The sequence below is a fragment of the Aristolochia californica genome, unplaced genomic scaffold, assembly GCF_029961685.1.
Source record: "Aristolochia californica isolate CCGP_79_NKW_82.1479 unplaced genomic scaffold, dmAriCali1.0.hap1 SCAF_13, whole genome shotgun sequence".
In the NCBI taxonomy this organism is placed as follows: domain Eukaryota; kingdom Viridiplantae; phylum Streptophyta; class Magnoliopsida; order Piperales; family Aristolochiaceae; genus Aristolochia; species Aristolochia californica.
In genome coordinates, this window is record NW_027181804.1 from 27,088,787 (window position 1) to 27,103,472 (window position 14,686).

The window sequence follows — 14,686 nt, forward strand, 5'->3', positions numbered from 1 at the left end:
AAAAACAGCTGTAACGTCACGCGCTACCTGTTACGTCAAGCCTTTCAACCCGGACGCTACGTCCTGCCATGTCAGCCTAGCCGTTGTCCTACGTGTACTTCACCTCTCCCCTATCTGCCTATTTCCGTTACACGTGGCTCGCAATCGCGTTTACGTGGGCGCACCCACAGAAGTCCACAACGCAACGAAACGAAACGAAACGAAACGAGGTAGTATTAACGTAGCCTGGAGGTAACGTGAGAGGGAGGGTCGCCGGGAAAGAGAAGGGGATACGGTTTTGAGAGGCGAATCGGCAGATTTCCCTTCTCCGATGGCGAATTAGCACTTTTCTTTCCCTCTAATTTTCTCTATTTCACGTTTCCTTTTATTTCACTTTCCTTTTCGCCTTAATCCTCCTCCTCTCTTCTTTCCATTGATCATTTTCCCGTTTATTGGAAAGATTTGTTACTTTCTTTCTGTCCAGCTTCGTTTTCTTACAGCTCGTCGGGATTTTTCAAACGATCAGTATTTAGGTTATTCCGGTCTGGGCATTGCTGAAACGAAAAGATAGGAATTAGGGTATTTACCCTCGTGGAGCCAAATTCTGCTGACGTTTCTCGGCTTTACACGACACGCATTCACAGGGGAAAGACTCCTGTTTAATGTTCTTCCTTTTGGATTTAGGATCGTGGAAAGTTTGTGTTTCTGGTTGGTTTTCCGGCCATGACTTGTCAGACAGATGACGATGATATAGCGAATCCGAAAACTAAAGAGCCAATGGCGGATGCGGATCATGGTTACGTGAGATTAGCGTATTCCGAAGATGTGGAATTTGGTTCCGGAGATTCGCGGCTGCAGACTCCTGAAAGGAGTTGTTCATTATGTTGGTGGATGAAGGCGATTATTTTAGGCCTTTTCGTTGCAGCTGGGGCAGCTTGTTTCATCATTTGGGGGGGCCCTTACCTCATTGACAAGGTTCTGTTGACTCCTGTCGCATCTTTATTTTCTTTTTCATTGTAAATTATTCTATTTGCGCTTGGGGAATTAGACTCTATAATCTGCTTTTCTTCTGCTGACACTCATGTCATACTGATGCATTTACTTTTAGGCGAATTTTCTTTTTATATCAAGCATTTCAGTGTATTTTCTTCCTCATTTTTTTGTTGGACTCAGGTTTGAAGTTTAGAGCGATAGGGAACAAAAATCAATTATCTGTACTTCATTTGGTTTCTTTCAGTACCCAGGACCTTATGAAGTTGTCCCGGTTTACTTAAATTCTAGTGCAAACTTTTAGTTGAAGAAGGGATAGTTTATCCTATGTGAGATGATGTTAAAGTTTGAAGAACATGTTAAAGCTTTACTTTGTTTCTTTTGGTTAAAGCTGATGGCCTCCACATTTGTGCAATTTTATTTGCAAGTTTTCAAGAGAAAACATGTTCATTTAGTAAGCTTGCTTGTTTGTCTTTCTGCTCAAAGGACTCTTGCTAGTGGCTATTCCCTTTATGGTTATTTGCATGATTTGGAGAGTTTAGTTTTTTTTGCTAATCTCTCTGTTAAGCAGACTAGACTGTGGTTGAAGCTCTTTCTCATCCTTTTGTCTTTGGCATTTGAAAGAGTGGAACAGAAAGCATTCAGATTTTCATAATTGGAAGGGTGTTCATGCTTGTTATTGCTGGAGGCAGGGGTGCATACTCATATCGTTATTTGAGCAGTGAGGACATATTGACAGAGTTATTTGAGTTGGTGAGCTATATGGTCTGAGTGTCTTGTCAAAAGACTAGCAAACTCCAACCAAGATGACTTGGCATATCTAAAAATGTTATTAGGTTTACTTAAGCCGTTCAGTGCATCAAATTCCGTTGCAGTTAAACTGAATTAACTTTCTGGTGTTGCAAGGAGTTTTACAGAAAACATTTTGGTTCTTTTTTTTATGGAAAGTGTGAATTTATTAAAGCAAAAGAACAAAAAGAACATTTTGGTTCATTGCTAATTGAAGGGGAGTCAAAGTAAACTATTCTGGCATCTCTCACAACAGGATATTGGTGTAGACAGTAGAAATACAGAAATATTTAAGCTGAAAGTGAGGACCTTTGTAGCATTTTCTATGTGAACTCTTCCTGTGTGTTTTCCTTATGCAACTTTCTATTTGAACCCACGTCAAAATTGAATTTCTCTGTGGCCATAGTGTTTGTTCATTTCAAGGGAGTATCATATTGGGTGGTGGGCATAATTATTTGATTTTGCAGTTGGAAAGCAAATATTGAATTTGAGCAAGTTAGTCCGAATAGGAAAAGTGTGATCATTGACTGGGTGAGGAAAACTATATTTTTTCAGCTTAAAAAGGTGATTTGCATAAACAAGGGTCAATGGGTAAATTTTAATAATGATACTTGGATGGTGAGGAGAATTTCGAAGCCAATATTTGATTAAAAAAACAAAGAATAGATAACTTATTCTTTAGCTCAAAATGAAGAAAAGATAGATAGACTAGCCAAGTTCTCCAAAATATGACATTAGTTGTTAGCTGCAATTTGTGGGATGCCAGAAGATGTTTATGGAGTAATCTAAAATTATTTCCAATTACATATTTCTATATATCGTAATTTCTAATTACAGACATTTAGATATTGTATTTCTAAATGCTGGTTTATGATTAAGATCTAGAGGACAAATTGGTTTATTGTCAGCTACAGTTATCAGTGCCATAGATTCTGGGTAAAATCACTCTTATATGAATTCTTTGAAAATATTATACTTCAAAATATATATTAAAAAAGAATTCTTCTCCTTCTCTGGCACCAGAGAGAAGGGAGGGCAGGGTGGGAGAGGGAGAGTCTGAAAAAGTGAGGGTACGTCAAGGTGGGACAGGGAGAGCCTGAAAAGATATAGGGTGGAGCTCTCCTTCTGCTCAATGATTTCACCCTCCCAACACTTCTCTTCTTGCCACTCTCTTTTTTGCATGGAAATGTCTTCCCATCCTCACTATTGGCAGTCAAAAAGGTGACAGGAGGAGGCCTTCCCCTTCCTCCCATTGCCCTTCCTCTCTTGCTATTTTTGATAATTTTAAATGTTAATGAACAATAGCGTGACTATTAATAACTCTTTTCCACTATTTTCATTAAGGTTGAAGGCTGCATTTGAATTTAGCCATATTAAGAATTATGGTATCTAATGATCTCTATGTGAAGTTTCCCTATATTTTAATTTATGCATACAGATCTCAATGCCTCCCCCAACCCCCAACCCCACAGTGTTGATTGGTGAAATAACAAAATCTCTTGTTTCTTTCTTTCCATTTTTTACCAAAAATTAGCTGCAATGATCCAAAGTCAAAACTAAATCCCTCGTTTCTTTCTTTCCATTTTTACCAACAAATAGCTGCAAATCCAAAGTCAAAACTTCCTTACCAATTTGTTTCCAAGAGACTGCCCTAGCCTGTTCAAGTAGGTAAAAAAGAGAAGAAGGGCAAGTTTGAAAACCAAAGTAGCTGGGACATCCGCATTGAAGGAGGAGGTGGTTGATAGTCTTGAGGGCAAAGGTTACCTTTGGCTTTCAATAATCATTCTCTCCTAAGAAGTTGATCAGTTGTGAGGACCTTACCCTTCACAGCACAACATAGAAAATGAGTAACCTGAGGGAGCCTCAATAACACGGGAAGGCTGCTCTTGAGGGTTCAACGCAATTGGGAGAAGTTTGCCTTTCATTTTCAGCACTCATTGTTCGGCATCTTCAGAAATTCCATTTGCGACAGTGACATCTTTTCCTCAATCTAGAATCCCAGATTTATTTTAATGATAAAATTGGAGCTCCAGATCTCTTTCTTGTAGCTTCAGACTCTGCTACAAGATCTGGCTGTGAGGCTGTTGTGATGCCTCCACCTGCCAGATTCCTTCCTCTCTTGTGAACAATAATTCCAGAGAGCACAGTACACCTAAAATGTAAAAAGCTAGTATTCGGCTAAATATATTCTAGTAGCATGGAGAACCATGCTAAGCCTCAAATTTACATTTTTTAATACCTAAATTTTTTTTGCCAGTCATTCTATTGTTCCTCATAATGAATCTGTTTTCTTTCACATGTTGAAACTTTTAGGATTGGATTCGATTCCTTGCAGTAGAGGAACTTAGTCTGACATCGGAGTTAGGTCAAACATGAACTGTAAACACAGAAGGAATTACCATGTTATGTATGACCAATTGGGCTATTTTTTTAATCAAATAAACTGATTGTGTTTGATAATTTGTTTTCAACTAGTAGTTTTGACTGCTGTTTTTGTGTTTTCTACTATATCCTTGGCCTATCATATTTTCTAGCTTGGATTGAGTCTTTTATAGTCAAAGATTGGGTTAGGGATGAACCAATGTTTATAGTGAACTATAAAAAAGTTAAAAAAAAAGTGAACAACGGAAAGTTATGAAGGCATATCTATTTGGTTCAGAGATGGATTTCTTCTTAGGAATTGAGCTTATAGGAAGTCTACTTTTTTCCCCAGGACTCTTTTTGAATGACTATATTCACGCAAAATGAAATACAACTATCCAACAGTTTTACCTAATCTAGGGGATAGATACAATGCTGCTATAAGTAGGTTGGAAATTCCTCTCTGGGAACATCCTCAACATGTTCAAAGACTTCTTTGACCACGAATCACTAGTGGAATAATGGGATCCTCCTTCGTTGCTTTGATTCCCTAAAAAAGAGAGCCCCAAATGCCTGGTGATTTTTGGCCTATTAGTCTCATATCCAATTGTTACCAATTTATTGCTGAAGTTTTAGCCACAAGACTCAACAAGGTGTTTCCCGGAATAACTTTGTAACAACCAAAATGCTTTCCTCAAGGGAAGGCAAATCGTAGTTGCGACCTTACTACCCGTGATCCTCATTCTTAAGTTGGACATGGAAAAGGTTTTTGACCAATTTAGTTGGTCATCCCTTGACTTTGTCCTTTTCAAGATAGTTTCAGTGAGCATTGGTGAATGTGGACAAGGAGTTGTTCTCTCTCATTATTAATGGATTTATTCATGGCCCCTTCAAAAGCTCTAGGTGCCTTAATAAAGGAGATTCACTCTCTCAACTGCTATTCCACATTACCAGAGGCAGAGTTGGATCTCCCTACCTTCCACCATATACTTTCTTCTAGGAGCTCTGCTGGTTCAGTATGCCGATGATGCTACATCTAGTGGGGAAATTAACCAAATGACAAGCATAAAGGCCCTATTAGCAAGATATGAAATATTCTTTGGTCACCTCATCAATTGGTTAAAGTTTTCATTTTATGGAATTAACATGGACTCAGATCTAATCGCTTCGTTTGTCAATGTTCTTGGGTGCAATAAGGGTGTTCTTCCTTCCTCATACCTTGGTTTTATTCTCTTAGTTGGAAGCTCTCTTTGGAATCGTTGAGCATTTTTAGAAGCATTTAGCTAATTGGCACGGTATTCACCTATCTTTGCCTATGCAAGCAACAATTATTAAAGCCATGTTGGCTGGCCTGCCCAACTACTTATTGATGGGGACATATCTCGTGTGCCACCGATTATATGAGTCTATACTTGGAGACACCGGACTACGATAAGACCCACCACGTTGTGGTTGGGAAGTGAAGCGATTAGGACAAATTAATTGTTATTTTATTTATCAATTAATATTAATAACATAACAATGAGATAATTAATTAATAAATTAATTAGTTGTTATTTTATTTATCTTTTTCATAAAAAATAATTTATTTATCTATATTTCGTATTGTCCTTAGAAGTAATTATTTTATTTTTTTAGAGGTATTTTGGTCTTTAGGGGCATTGCCTCCAATCTCATAGCAATGGCCATGAGCATTGAAGCATTTGAGAGGAGATTCTAATTGTATCTGCCGTTGGCTGCCCTGGTGCCGCTGGGTTCAGTGGGATAATTCATGATGAAAATAGCTGCCTCCTCTACTCCTTTGCCGGCCCTTTGGTTATTTTTTATTCTATTACTGTAGAGCTCGCTAGGTTGCTTTAGGGCTTCATAATCTTCCGTGATTGTCTCGCTAGGCCCCTCATCATCAAGTGACCCCAAGGTAGTTATTGATTGGTGCGCGAAGTAAATCCATCCCCTAGTGGCATTGGGATACTTATTTTGAAATCTGTAATATAACTTCTCATCTAAATTGTATATGGACTCACACCCCCAGATCCGCCAATCATATGGAGGACCATCACGCTACAAGGGGCTCTTCCCTCCAATACCTTGTTGTGGAAGAGGGCCCATAACGCTAGGTTATATATCGCTCCTCTTTTTGAATTAAATTCACACTCTTCCCTAAAGAAAAATTCTATTGGCTGGTCACCTTCAACGAAATATGCAAACTCCTCTCAAAATTGCGTTGGAAATTTGGCAATAGTAGATGTAGCTTGACGAAAATTGTTGCAAGGAAATACCATTATGTGGATAGTCTCTGGCTTCCCCCTTCATACCCACTCACTAATGCATCCAGCCTTTGTAGACAAATATGCAACATTATCCCTCTATTTGTGGGAATCTCACATTCTAGGCAGCAGAATTTGCAACTGTATTCCCGTCAATTTTCTGGTTGGCCAAAGATGTGAGTGTATCATTAAAGAGCTCATATTGTAACACAAATGATAGCAGCGTATCAGATTTCAATGTAAGAAGAGCATAAGGGTTTAAGAGCTTGAAGTCATGAACCTTTTATCTCTTTTAGAAAATGCTTAGATCAGAAGTTCAGTAGAGGTATGAGTTCCTTAATGGCTATGACCTAAAGCAAAAAGCATGGCCCATTGACTACCTCTTCCTCCATTGTCTCATCCAGGGGACATTTGGAGTGCATTCCTCTTAAAGTTTGGTCTTAAATCTTGTCTCCCCTTCTCTCCTTGCTCCCTTTTGGCCTAAACGATCTTCACACCATGGAGAAAAGTTGGGAGAACTTTTCAATGCTATCTATTTGTTTCCCCTTCTCTCATTGCTCCCTTTTGGCCTAAAGGATCTTCACACCATGGAGAAAAGCTGGGAAAACTTTTTAATGCTATCTATTTTTATAATTGTATAGGACATTTGAAAATGAAAAAAATGGTTCACTTTTGAAGGTAAGCAAAATATTGTTGGAGGTATTATTGAAGTTACAAATCACTGTGTTCTGTTTGGGGGCAAGTAAGCTCCATGATACCTCTTGGGCTGCTTTGTTCCCAATCTTGCTTCATGGCTCCTTTCCCGGGGGATGGCTGAAATTAAACTTTGATGGCAGTTGTTGGGCAACCTGGGTCCCTGGGTCCGGTTGGAAGGGAAGGTATGATCTGAGACTCCTCAAGTAACATCTTCCTTGTTTGCTCTGCTCCTTTGGTCATGGGGAGGCCCACTGTGGTGGAATTAATAGCCCTCTTCTAGGGCCTTCAACTCTATTGGGAAGGTTCTCAGTCCCTTAGTTGTATAGGGGGATTCCACCATTGTCTTTAGCTGGATCAATGGGAAGAAATGTCCCTTTGCTTGTTTCTTAATGTATTTCGATGATATTGAAGACTGATGTAAAAAACCTGAATGTTTCTTTGCAGTACGCCCAAGTCAGCATAGCTGACACATTAGTTTAGGTAGAGGTTCCTCGCAACAACTTGTTAACATTGCTTCCCTTCCCCTCTGATCTCATCTTCCCACACCCAATCCTCTTTTTTTTTTGGGCTTTTTAGGGTTTCTTGCTTTTCTTTTTGTCCTTTGATTGTATCTTGCTGTACTTTTTACTCTCTCGGGAGTTTTTTTTTTTTTTTTTTAATGTAATCCCCTTTCTCATTGTTATAAAAAAATTTAAAAATTAAATGAAAACATTTGTAGTCTAGGTTGCTGAAAATTTGATCTTCTATTGAAATGCTTACATGCATGTGAGGTTAGTATATGATAGTTGCTGAACAATCTGCATGGCCATTCATCAAATCTCATACATTTTATGATTTATATCTTAATTGCTGCAGGTGGTCATACCCATTTTGGAATGGGAGATGTCAACATTCAGCACTCCTGTACTGGGCTTTATTCTGTTTACTTCTATAGCAATATTCCCTACTTTATTGTTACCATCTGCCCCTTCTATGTGGTTAGCCGGAATGACTTTTGGCTATGGTTATGGATTTCTGCTTATTATGGCAGGGACAAGTTTGGGCATGTCATTGCCATATTTCATTGGTTCACTTTTTCAGCAAAGAATACATGTTAGTCTCTGATCTTCTTTCCTCTTCCATTTTATTTTTTTGATAAGTGATTATAATTTATCTGTACTTTTTTTCTTTGTATCTATTTAAACTTGTCTAACTTCTGATCTTTTAACACAGAGATGGCTTGAGAAGTGGCCTAAGAAAGCTGCTATAATAAGGTTAGCTGGGGAAGGAAATTGGTTCCATCAGTTTCGAGCTGTTGCTTTACTGAGAGTATCTCCATTTCCATACATTATTTTCAACTATGCTGTGGTTGCCACAAATGTCAAATATGGTCCTTACATATTTGGGTCACTGGTTGGTACAGTGCCTGAGGTTTTTGTAACAATCTACAGGTCAGTCCTCTGGTCTGTCTTTTACCGTAATTTAAAACTGTGCTATCTGTGTTTACTGTAGTATGCTTGCTGCCTATCAATATCATATCTGTTCATTGCTCTTTTTTTTCTGTATACTTTTGAATTTTGATTTTGCTTTGAGTTATTTGAAAGAGGAAAAGGGGGCTAGCATCCAGCCAACCAACTATGGTACATCCAACATTTTTTTCTTTAAAAAAGTCTCATTATTTATAAGAATGTCATTTCATTGTATCTACAACAATGCCATCTCCTCAATTTATCATTAAAAATAATAAGAATAGTCTTATTAAACTTCAATCATGGATGGATAAGACAAGAAAATTATATAGAGTAACAATAATTTAAAATTTTATTTCATTTAAACATGATTAAATTAAAAATTGGGTGCTAACTTAAATGGTCACAGATCCATACTTTTCTCTGTTTGAAATGTGTGTTTTACCATGACACAGGGGGTGACTCCCTTATGCTATATTTATATACAAAAGACTCGGCAAATTGATCATGTACATATATCTTAATCTATGTTTTCTGTTTATGTTACCGTTATATGAATGGATGCTAGTTTTTTGTTCATTTTCTTTTCTCTGCTGTATCTTTTGTCACCCTCCTCATATCACATCAGTTCTGGTAGACTCTGGATTGGTGAATCTCCTTGAAATGAGGCAGTCTTTTTCCTTATGTGTAACCCCTTAGTTCCCCTTCTGTACAGTGGGATTCTTCTCCGAAGTTTAGCAGATGCCTCTCAGGGCCACCGTTTCATGTCTGTGCAGCAGATCGTTTGTAATGCCCTTGGCTTCTGTGCAACTTTGGGCGCAACAGTTGCTATCACTCTTTATGCTAAACGAGCACTTCGGAAGCTTCAAATTGAAGACCTGCTTCAGTAACAGCTAATTTCAGAACAATACCACTTTCTTCTATTCTGTTTGCTATCATGTGATACCGTTTTAGATCGGGTACTTTTTGGATTGCAGGTCTCCTGGAGTAACAAAAGTGTAGATACAAGATTGTGGATCCGGGTGTATTATACGATTAACAAGGGCTGTTGCTTCGAGGTATTGGACGGAAATATGGAAGGAAGAGGCAGTGCCCGGAAGCTGGTTATCTTGTAAGAAAAGATAATATAGACAAATGTATTCATTATGATCACTTACATGTATATAAATTATATAAGCAGTGTTCCTTCGTTTCTGTCGAGTAATTGATGCAACAGGAGCATTTGCCCCCTCCAAGGAAGATGACTGAAATCATTGTGATTCGTGAGAATTATAGTGATAAATTGTGCCATTCTAGACATCCTGAAGTGGTGTATTCTTTTATTGTCTCCCTCTTTATTGCCCACGATACTTTTCGCAGCCTTGTCCTGATTGTCTTGTAGGGCCATTCAGCCAAATTCAACCCAGAAGCTAACTGAGTTGATGGGATCCCGGTAGGTCCTGAGTTTACTGTCCGTTGCGGATTTCAAATCTAGAGCTTTTCCAACCTTGAATGTGCGAACTGCAATTAATGTTGGGTCAAGTCAAAAGAAGCCAGAAAGTGGAGATCCAGCAGTAAAAGAAACTCATGGCAGATAAAAAGGGCGAGATGGAGGAAATTTGAAGGAGACTGGAGTAGGTGAGTGAGATAAAGTCTGCTTCCATAATTAAGCTTTCCGTCTTCAATTGGCATGCATTTACTTACTTTCAATTAAACTTTTGGGGAAGAAACAGAAGAACAACAATCAATTCGACTGTCCTCCACAACAAGTTTTTCTTATTCCGTCAAACCTTTATTAAATTTCAGGTGTATGAATTATGAACTATTGATTGGCGGATTATGTTAATGTCATCTCTTTTCTTGTTGCATTCAATGCTCGCTCTCTTCTTCTTTGTCAATCTTGAATCCACATCAATTGGGTTGGAGGTTGGAGGTTTTTTGTGAAAGGTGAGAAAATAGAAAATTTCATCAAACAGTTGGTAGGTTACAGTCTCTTCGCAGGGTCCATTCACAACGGACGAGATCATGCTGCTGTTATTCGACCGTTTCACAATACAATATAAAAGATTCCATAACTCTGTTGTTTTCTAACTCTTCTGGGTACGGTCAAGAGTGGAAATTCCGACCTTTGAATAAGAAGAATTGAAAAGATCGGTGGAGGCAAAGATTCTGCAAAGTGAGAGATGCCACCTTCTCGTGTCTTGTGCACAAGAAACTGCGAACCACACAAAAACAACCAAGCTCTTCTCTGCAATCCACTTTTTTTTTTTTTTTTTTAATTTGATTTGGATTCTCTTCTTCCCCGAGACAGTCACAAAAATTCACTGTGTGAATTTCAGTACTTTCCCCTCGAAATGCAGAGAAAGATAGGAGTTCTTCCTTCACCTTTAATGGAAGCCGCGTCCTCTCTCCACTGAGCATAATTCGGAGCAGCTTTCTTTTGCCAAGGCGTGGAGGGTGGTCGAATAATGAATGGAGCAGAATGCGTAGAGGGTTTGGTTGAATTTAATGCCCGCCGGGGAGCAATCGCCACCACGTGCCTTTCCCATTGCATGACCCTAGTTGGGTCTTTACCAGCGCAGTTATTAAATTCTCTCAACTGCTTCTTTCCACGCCGTGCCCGCCTGTGAACTACCCTCTTTACCGGAAATATATTTCTTCCTCACTAGGCATAGGATTCTCGGCTACTTCCCTCTCCGTCTCTGATCTCTTTCGCTCGCTACTGCGTCTTCGATTTTTTTTTGTTTATATCGACAGATCCTGTCCGGAACTACCGAACTTGGACAGATGCTGAGATGCTAGAACTACTCATCCCGTGTTAAAAGCTGGTTTTGTCAAAGCAGTAAAGGCGGCCGGGGTTTGATTTTTGTCTACATTTTGTTGAAAGCGATTTTCAGTAAAGCAGGGAAGATATGGATTCATCCTTCTTTAGGTTCGTTGCAGAATGGAAACTGGAGAGATACGGTCCTCATTGTGTTTTGTCGTTAGGAAAAGGTGGGACGACTGATTGAAGGAAAGACGAAGAGGTAGAGAAGTAGCTGAAATGTCCGGATTCGGCTTGATCTCATCCTTTTCTCTAGGTTGGATCTGATGACACCGTTCGCCTGAATGATCGAGTTTCTCTGGCGAACATGATAGCATTCGGACCATCTGTTGGCGTCGTCATTGTCATCGTCCTGTTGTTTCTATCGACTGAGGTCTATCCACTTTCAGAGAAGGAGATACTTCTCGAGTTCAAAGCACAAATTACAGACGACCCTTTCAACAGCTTGGACTCGTGGGGACCGTCGCCGAATCGAGATCCCTGCCGGGATTTCACCGGAGTTGTTTGCGGTTTAGAAGGTAATGTGGAGAAAATAATCTTGCACAACACTAGTCTCGCCGGAGTTCTCTCCCCCAGCTTATCGGGGTTGAAATCTCTCCAGATCTTGTCTCTCTTCGGGAATCGGTTTACGGGAACTGTTCCCGAAGAATTTGCAAGTATTGGGACGCTAAGGAAGCTCAATTTGAGCGATAATGCACTGTCTGGGGGAATTCCGGACTTTCTGGGCGATCTCGAGAAGCTACGTTTACTCGATTTGTCGAAGAACTGGTTTACAGGAGAAATACCTCCGTCTCTGTTCAGGAACTGTTACATAACCAAGTTTATTTCGCTGTCACAGAACAATCTCTCCGGCGAAATTCCTCTTTCTATCGCGAATTGCTCGAAGCTGACTGGCATTAATTTTTCTTTTAACAATATATCGGGGACTTTTCCCTCTGCACTTTGTGCTCCTCCAGACATGGCTTACATTTCTCTCAGAAGTAATAGAGTCGAAGGAAGCGTTCCCGATCTCTTCTCTGCTTGTCAGAGCTTGGAATTTCTAGACCTTGCAAGCAATTCTTTTATCGGACCACTCCCCTTCGATCTCTTTGAACTCAAAAACTTAAGCTTTTTTAATGCTTCCGATAATAGATTTCAGGGGGCGATGCCTAACCCTGGAACTTGTGGCGATCAGCTGAGTATTTTCGACGTCTCGAAGAACCAGTTAAATGGAGAAATCAGTTCGAGCATTGCCAACTGCAGGAACCTCAGGGTTTTGAATTTAGGGTTTAACATGCTATTCGGAAGTATTCCTGCCGATATTGCAAAGATTAGGATGCTATCAGTTCTCGTATTGGGAAATAATTTCATCCAAGGAACGATTCCCGCAGAGCTAGGCGGCCTTGAACTCCTTCAGATTCTGGATCTGCACAACCTTCAACTGGTTGGTGAAGTACCAGAAGTTCTCAGCAACTGCAGATTTCTTCTTGAACTGTGAGTCCTATTGTCATTCGCCATTAACGTATCTACCAATCAATTCCTTGGACTCAAAAGTGACATTTTCTAGATAAAATGTTTTGCAGGGATTTATCAGGTAACCGTCTGCAGGGAAGAATTCCTCGGAACCTCTACAATATGACCTACCTGAAACTTCTTGATCTTCATAAGAATCTGCTGAGTGGAGACATTCCACCGAGTCTTGGACAACTATCTCGACTGCAGTACCTGGATTTATCTGAAAACTCTCTAACTGGACCGATCCCTCCGGCACTCGATAACCTGACCTTGTTGACCCATTTCAATGTTTCTTTCAACAATCTCAGCGGCACAATTCCTTCAAGCCCCATATTTCAGCAATTCGGTCCTTCAGCATTCGCTGGCAACCCTGGTCTCTGCGGTTCCCCTCTCAACAATCGGTGCTCGGCTTCAGGAGCTGCCCGCACGTCAAAATCCGGGAGAGTACTCAGTGTTTCTGCAATAGTAGCCATTGTCGCAGCAGCTGCAATTTTTACTGGTGTCTGCATTATCAGTTTGATGAACATTCGGGCTCGCAGACGGAGAAGGGATGAAGAGGTGATGATCTCGGAGAGCACGCCACCATCTTCCACGGAAACAAACATCACAATCGGGAAGCTTGTTCTTTTCAGCAAGAGCCTACCGTCCAAATATGAAGATTGGGAAGCGGGTACGAAAGCTCTCCTGGACAAGGAGTGCTTGATTGGCGTTGGGTCAATTGGAACAGTGTACAGAACCAGTTTTGAAGGTGGAATCTCAATTGCAGTCAAGAAGCTCGAAACTTTAGGGAGGATCAGAAACCAAGAGGAATTTGAGCAAGAGATTGGACGGCTGGGAAAGCTCCACCACCCTAACCTAGTGGTTTTTCAAGGCTACTACTGGTCGTCATCTATGCAACTCATCTTATCCCAGTTTGTTCCGAACGGAAATCTTCATCAACATCTTCACCGGCAAAGTTTTTCCGGTAGCAGCACTGGCAGCATTCGCAGTGAACTACACTGGGCAAGAAGGTTCCGCATCGCACTTGGGACAGCAAGAGCTGTTGCTTATCTTCATCATGACTGCAAGCCTCAAGTTCTTCATCTGAACATCAAAGCTACTAATATATTGCTAGATGAAACCTATGAAGCGAAATTATCAGATTACGGATTAGGAAAACTCCTTCCGATGTTAGACAACTATGCTTTGACCAAGTTTCATACGGCTGTGGGCTATGTTGCCCCAGAGTTGGCTTCTCAGGGCCTAAGCTTGAAGTATGGAGATAAATGTGATGTTTACAGTTTTGGAGTCATCTTGCTGGAGCTAGTTACAGGAAGGAAGCCAGTGGAGAGTCCAGCGGCAACAGAAGTAGTAGTTCTTCGTGATTACGTTAGGGATTTGTTGGAGGAGGGATCGGCATCAGACTGCTTTGACAGGAGTTTGCGTGGGTTTTCAGAGAACGAATTGATTCAGGTTATGAAATTGGGACTGATTTGTACATCAGAAGCTCCAACCAGGAGACCGAGCATGGCAGAGATTGTTCAGGTTCTTGAATCCATTAAACCAAATTCAGAGTCGTAGCACCCGAGAAGAAACAGAGAGTAAACAAAATTCGGATGTGGGTTTGGTAGATAGTCGGCAGAGAATAGGGTCCCCGTAGTGTACAAGAATTCATTCTTTTTCTTTTTTTCTTTTTTGGTTTGCATTTTTCATTCTTATGGACATTTGTTACTTCTACCTTTGCCATTTTTTCCAACAATAAAAACCATTGATTCATGAAATTGCAGTTGAAATTCAAGTGAAGCAAGCCAACTTTTGTTTAATGGCATTTGGCTGTAGAAGACTAGAACTCGGTGCTTCAACTGAAAGAGCAAGAGGAG

At 40.2% G+C, this 14,686-nt stretch overlaps 2 protein-coding genes across 3 annotated transcripts; both read left to right on the plus strand.

Moving 5' to 3' along the window:
* The first annotated feature begins 219 nt into the window (after positions 1-219).
* LOC137948973 (uncharacterized) lies at positions 220-9,724 on the plus strand. 2 transcript variants are annotated; one of them, XM_068795217.1, is made up of 5 exons: positions 220-954; positions 7,938-8,174; positions 8,295-8,512; positions 9,246-9,422; positions 9,508-9,724. In XM_068795217.1, exons 1-4 carry the CDS (start codon positions 703-705, stop codon positions 9,418-9,420), a joined length of 882 nt encoding a protein of 293 aa, XP_068651318.1. In that variant the 5' UTR covers positions 220-702; the 3' UTR covers positions 9,421-9,422; positions 9,508-9,724. The 2 variants fall into 2 exon arrangements, with proteins under 2 accessions (XP_068651318.1, XP_068651317.1); XM_068795216.1 differs by having other exon boundaries at positions 9,246-9,416.
* Positions 9,725-10,711: 987 nt separating this feature from the next.
* On the plus strand, positions 10,712-14,397 carry LOC137948970 (probable LRR receptor-like serine/threonine-protein kinase At1g12460). The gene is made up of 2 exons (XM_068795212.1): positions 10,712-12,806; positions 12,896-14,397. Exons 1-2 carry the CDS (start codon positions 11,641-11,643, stop codon positions 14,385-14,387), a joined length of 2,658 nt encoding a protein of 885 aa, XP_068651313.1. The 5' UTR covers positions 10,712-11,640; the 3' UTR covers positions 14,388-14,397.
* Positions 14,398-14,686: the final 289 nt, after the last annotated feature.

Coding starts and splice junctions, on each gene's coding strand:
- LOC137948973 (XM_068795216.1), top strand. CDS start 703: ATGACTTGTCAGACAGATGACGATGATATAGCGAATCCGAAAACTAAA. Junction 955..7,937: donor GCCCTTACCTCATTGACAAG/GTTCTGTTGACT, acceptor TAATTGCTGCAG/GTGGTCATACCCATTTTGGA. Junction 8,513..9,245: donor GTTTTTGTAACAATCTACAG/GTCAGTCCTCTG, acceptor CCTTCTGTACAG/TGGGATTCTTCTCCGAAGTT.
- LOC137948970 (XM_068795212.1), top strand. CDS start 11,641: ATGATAGCATTCGGACCATCTGTTGGCGTCGTCATTGTCATCGTCCTG. Junction 12,807..12,895: donor TGCAGATTTCTTCTTGAACT/GTGAGTCCTATT, acceptor AATGTTTTGCAG/GGATTTATCAGGTAACCGTC.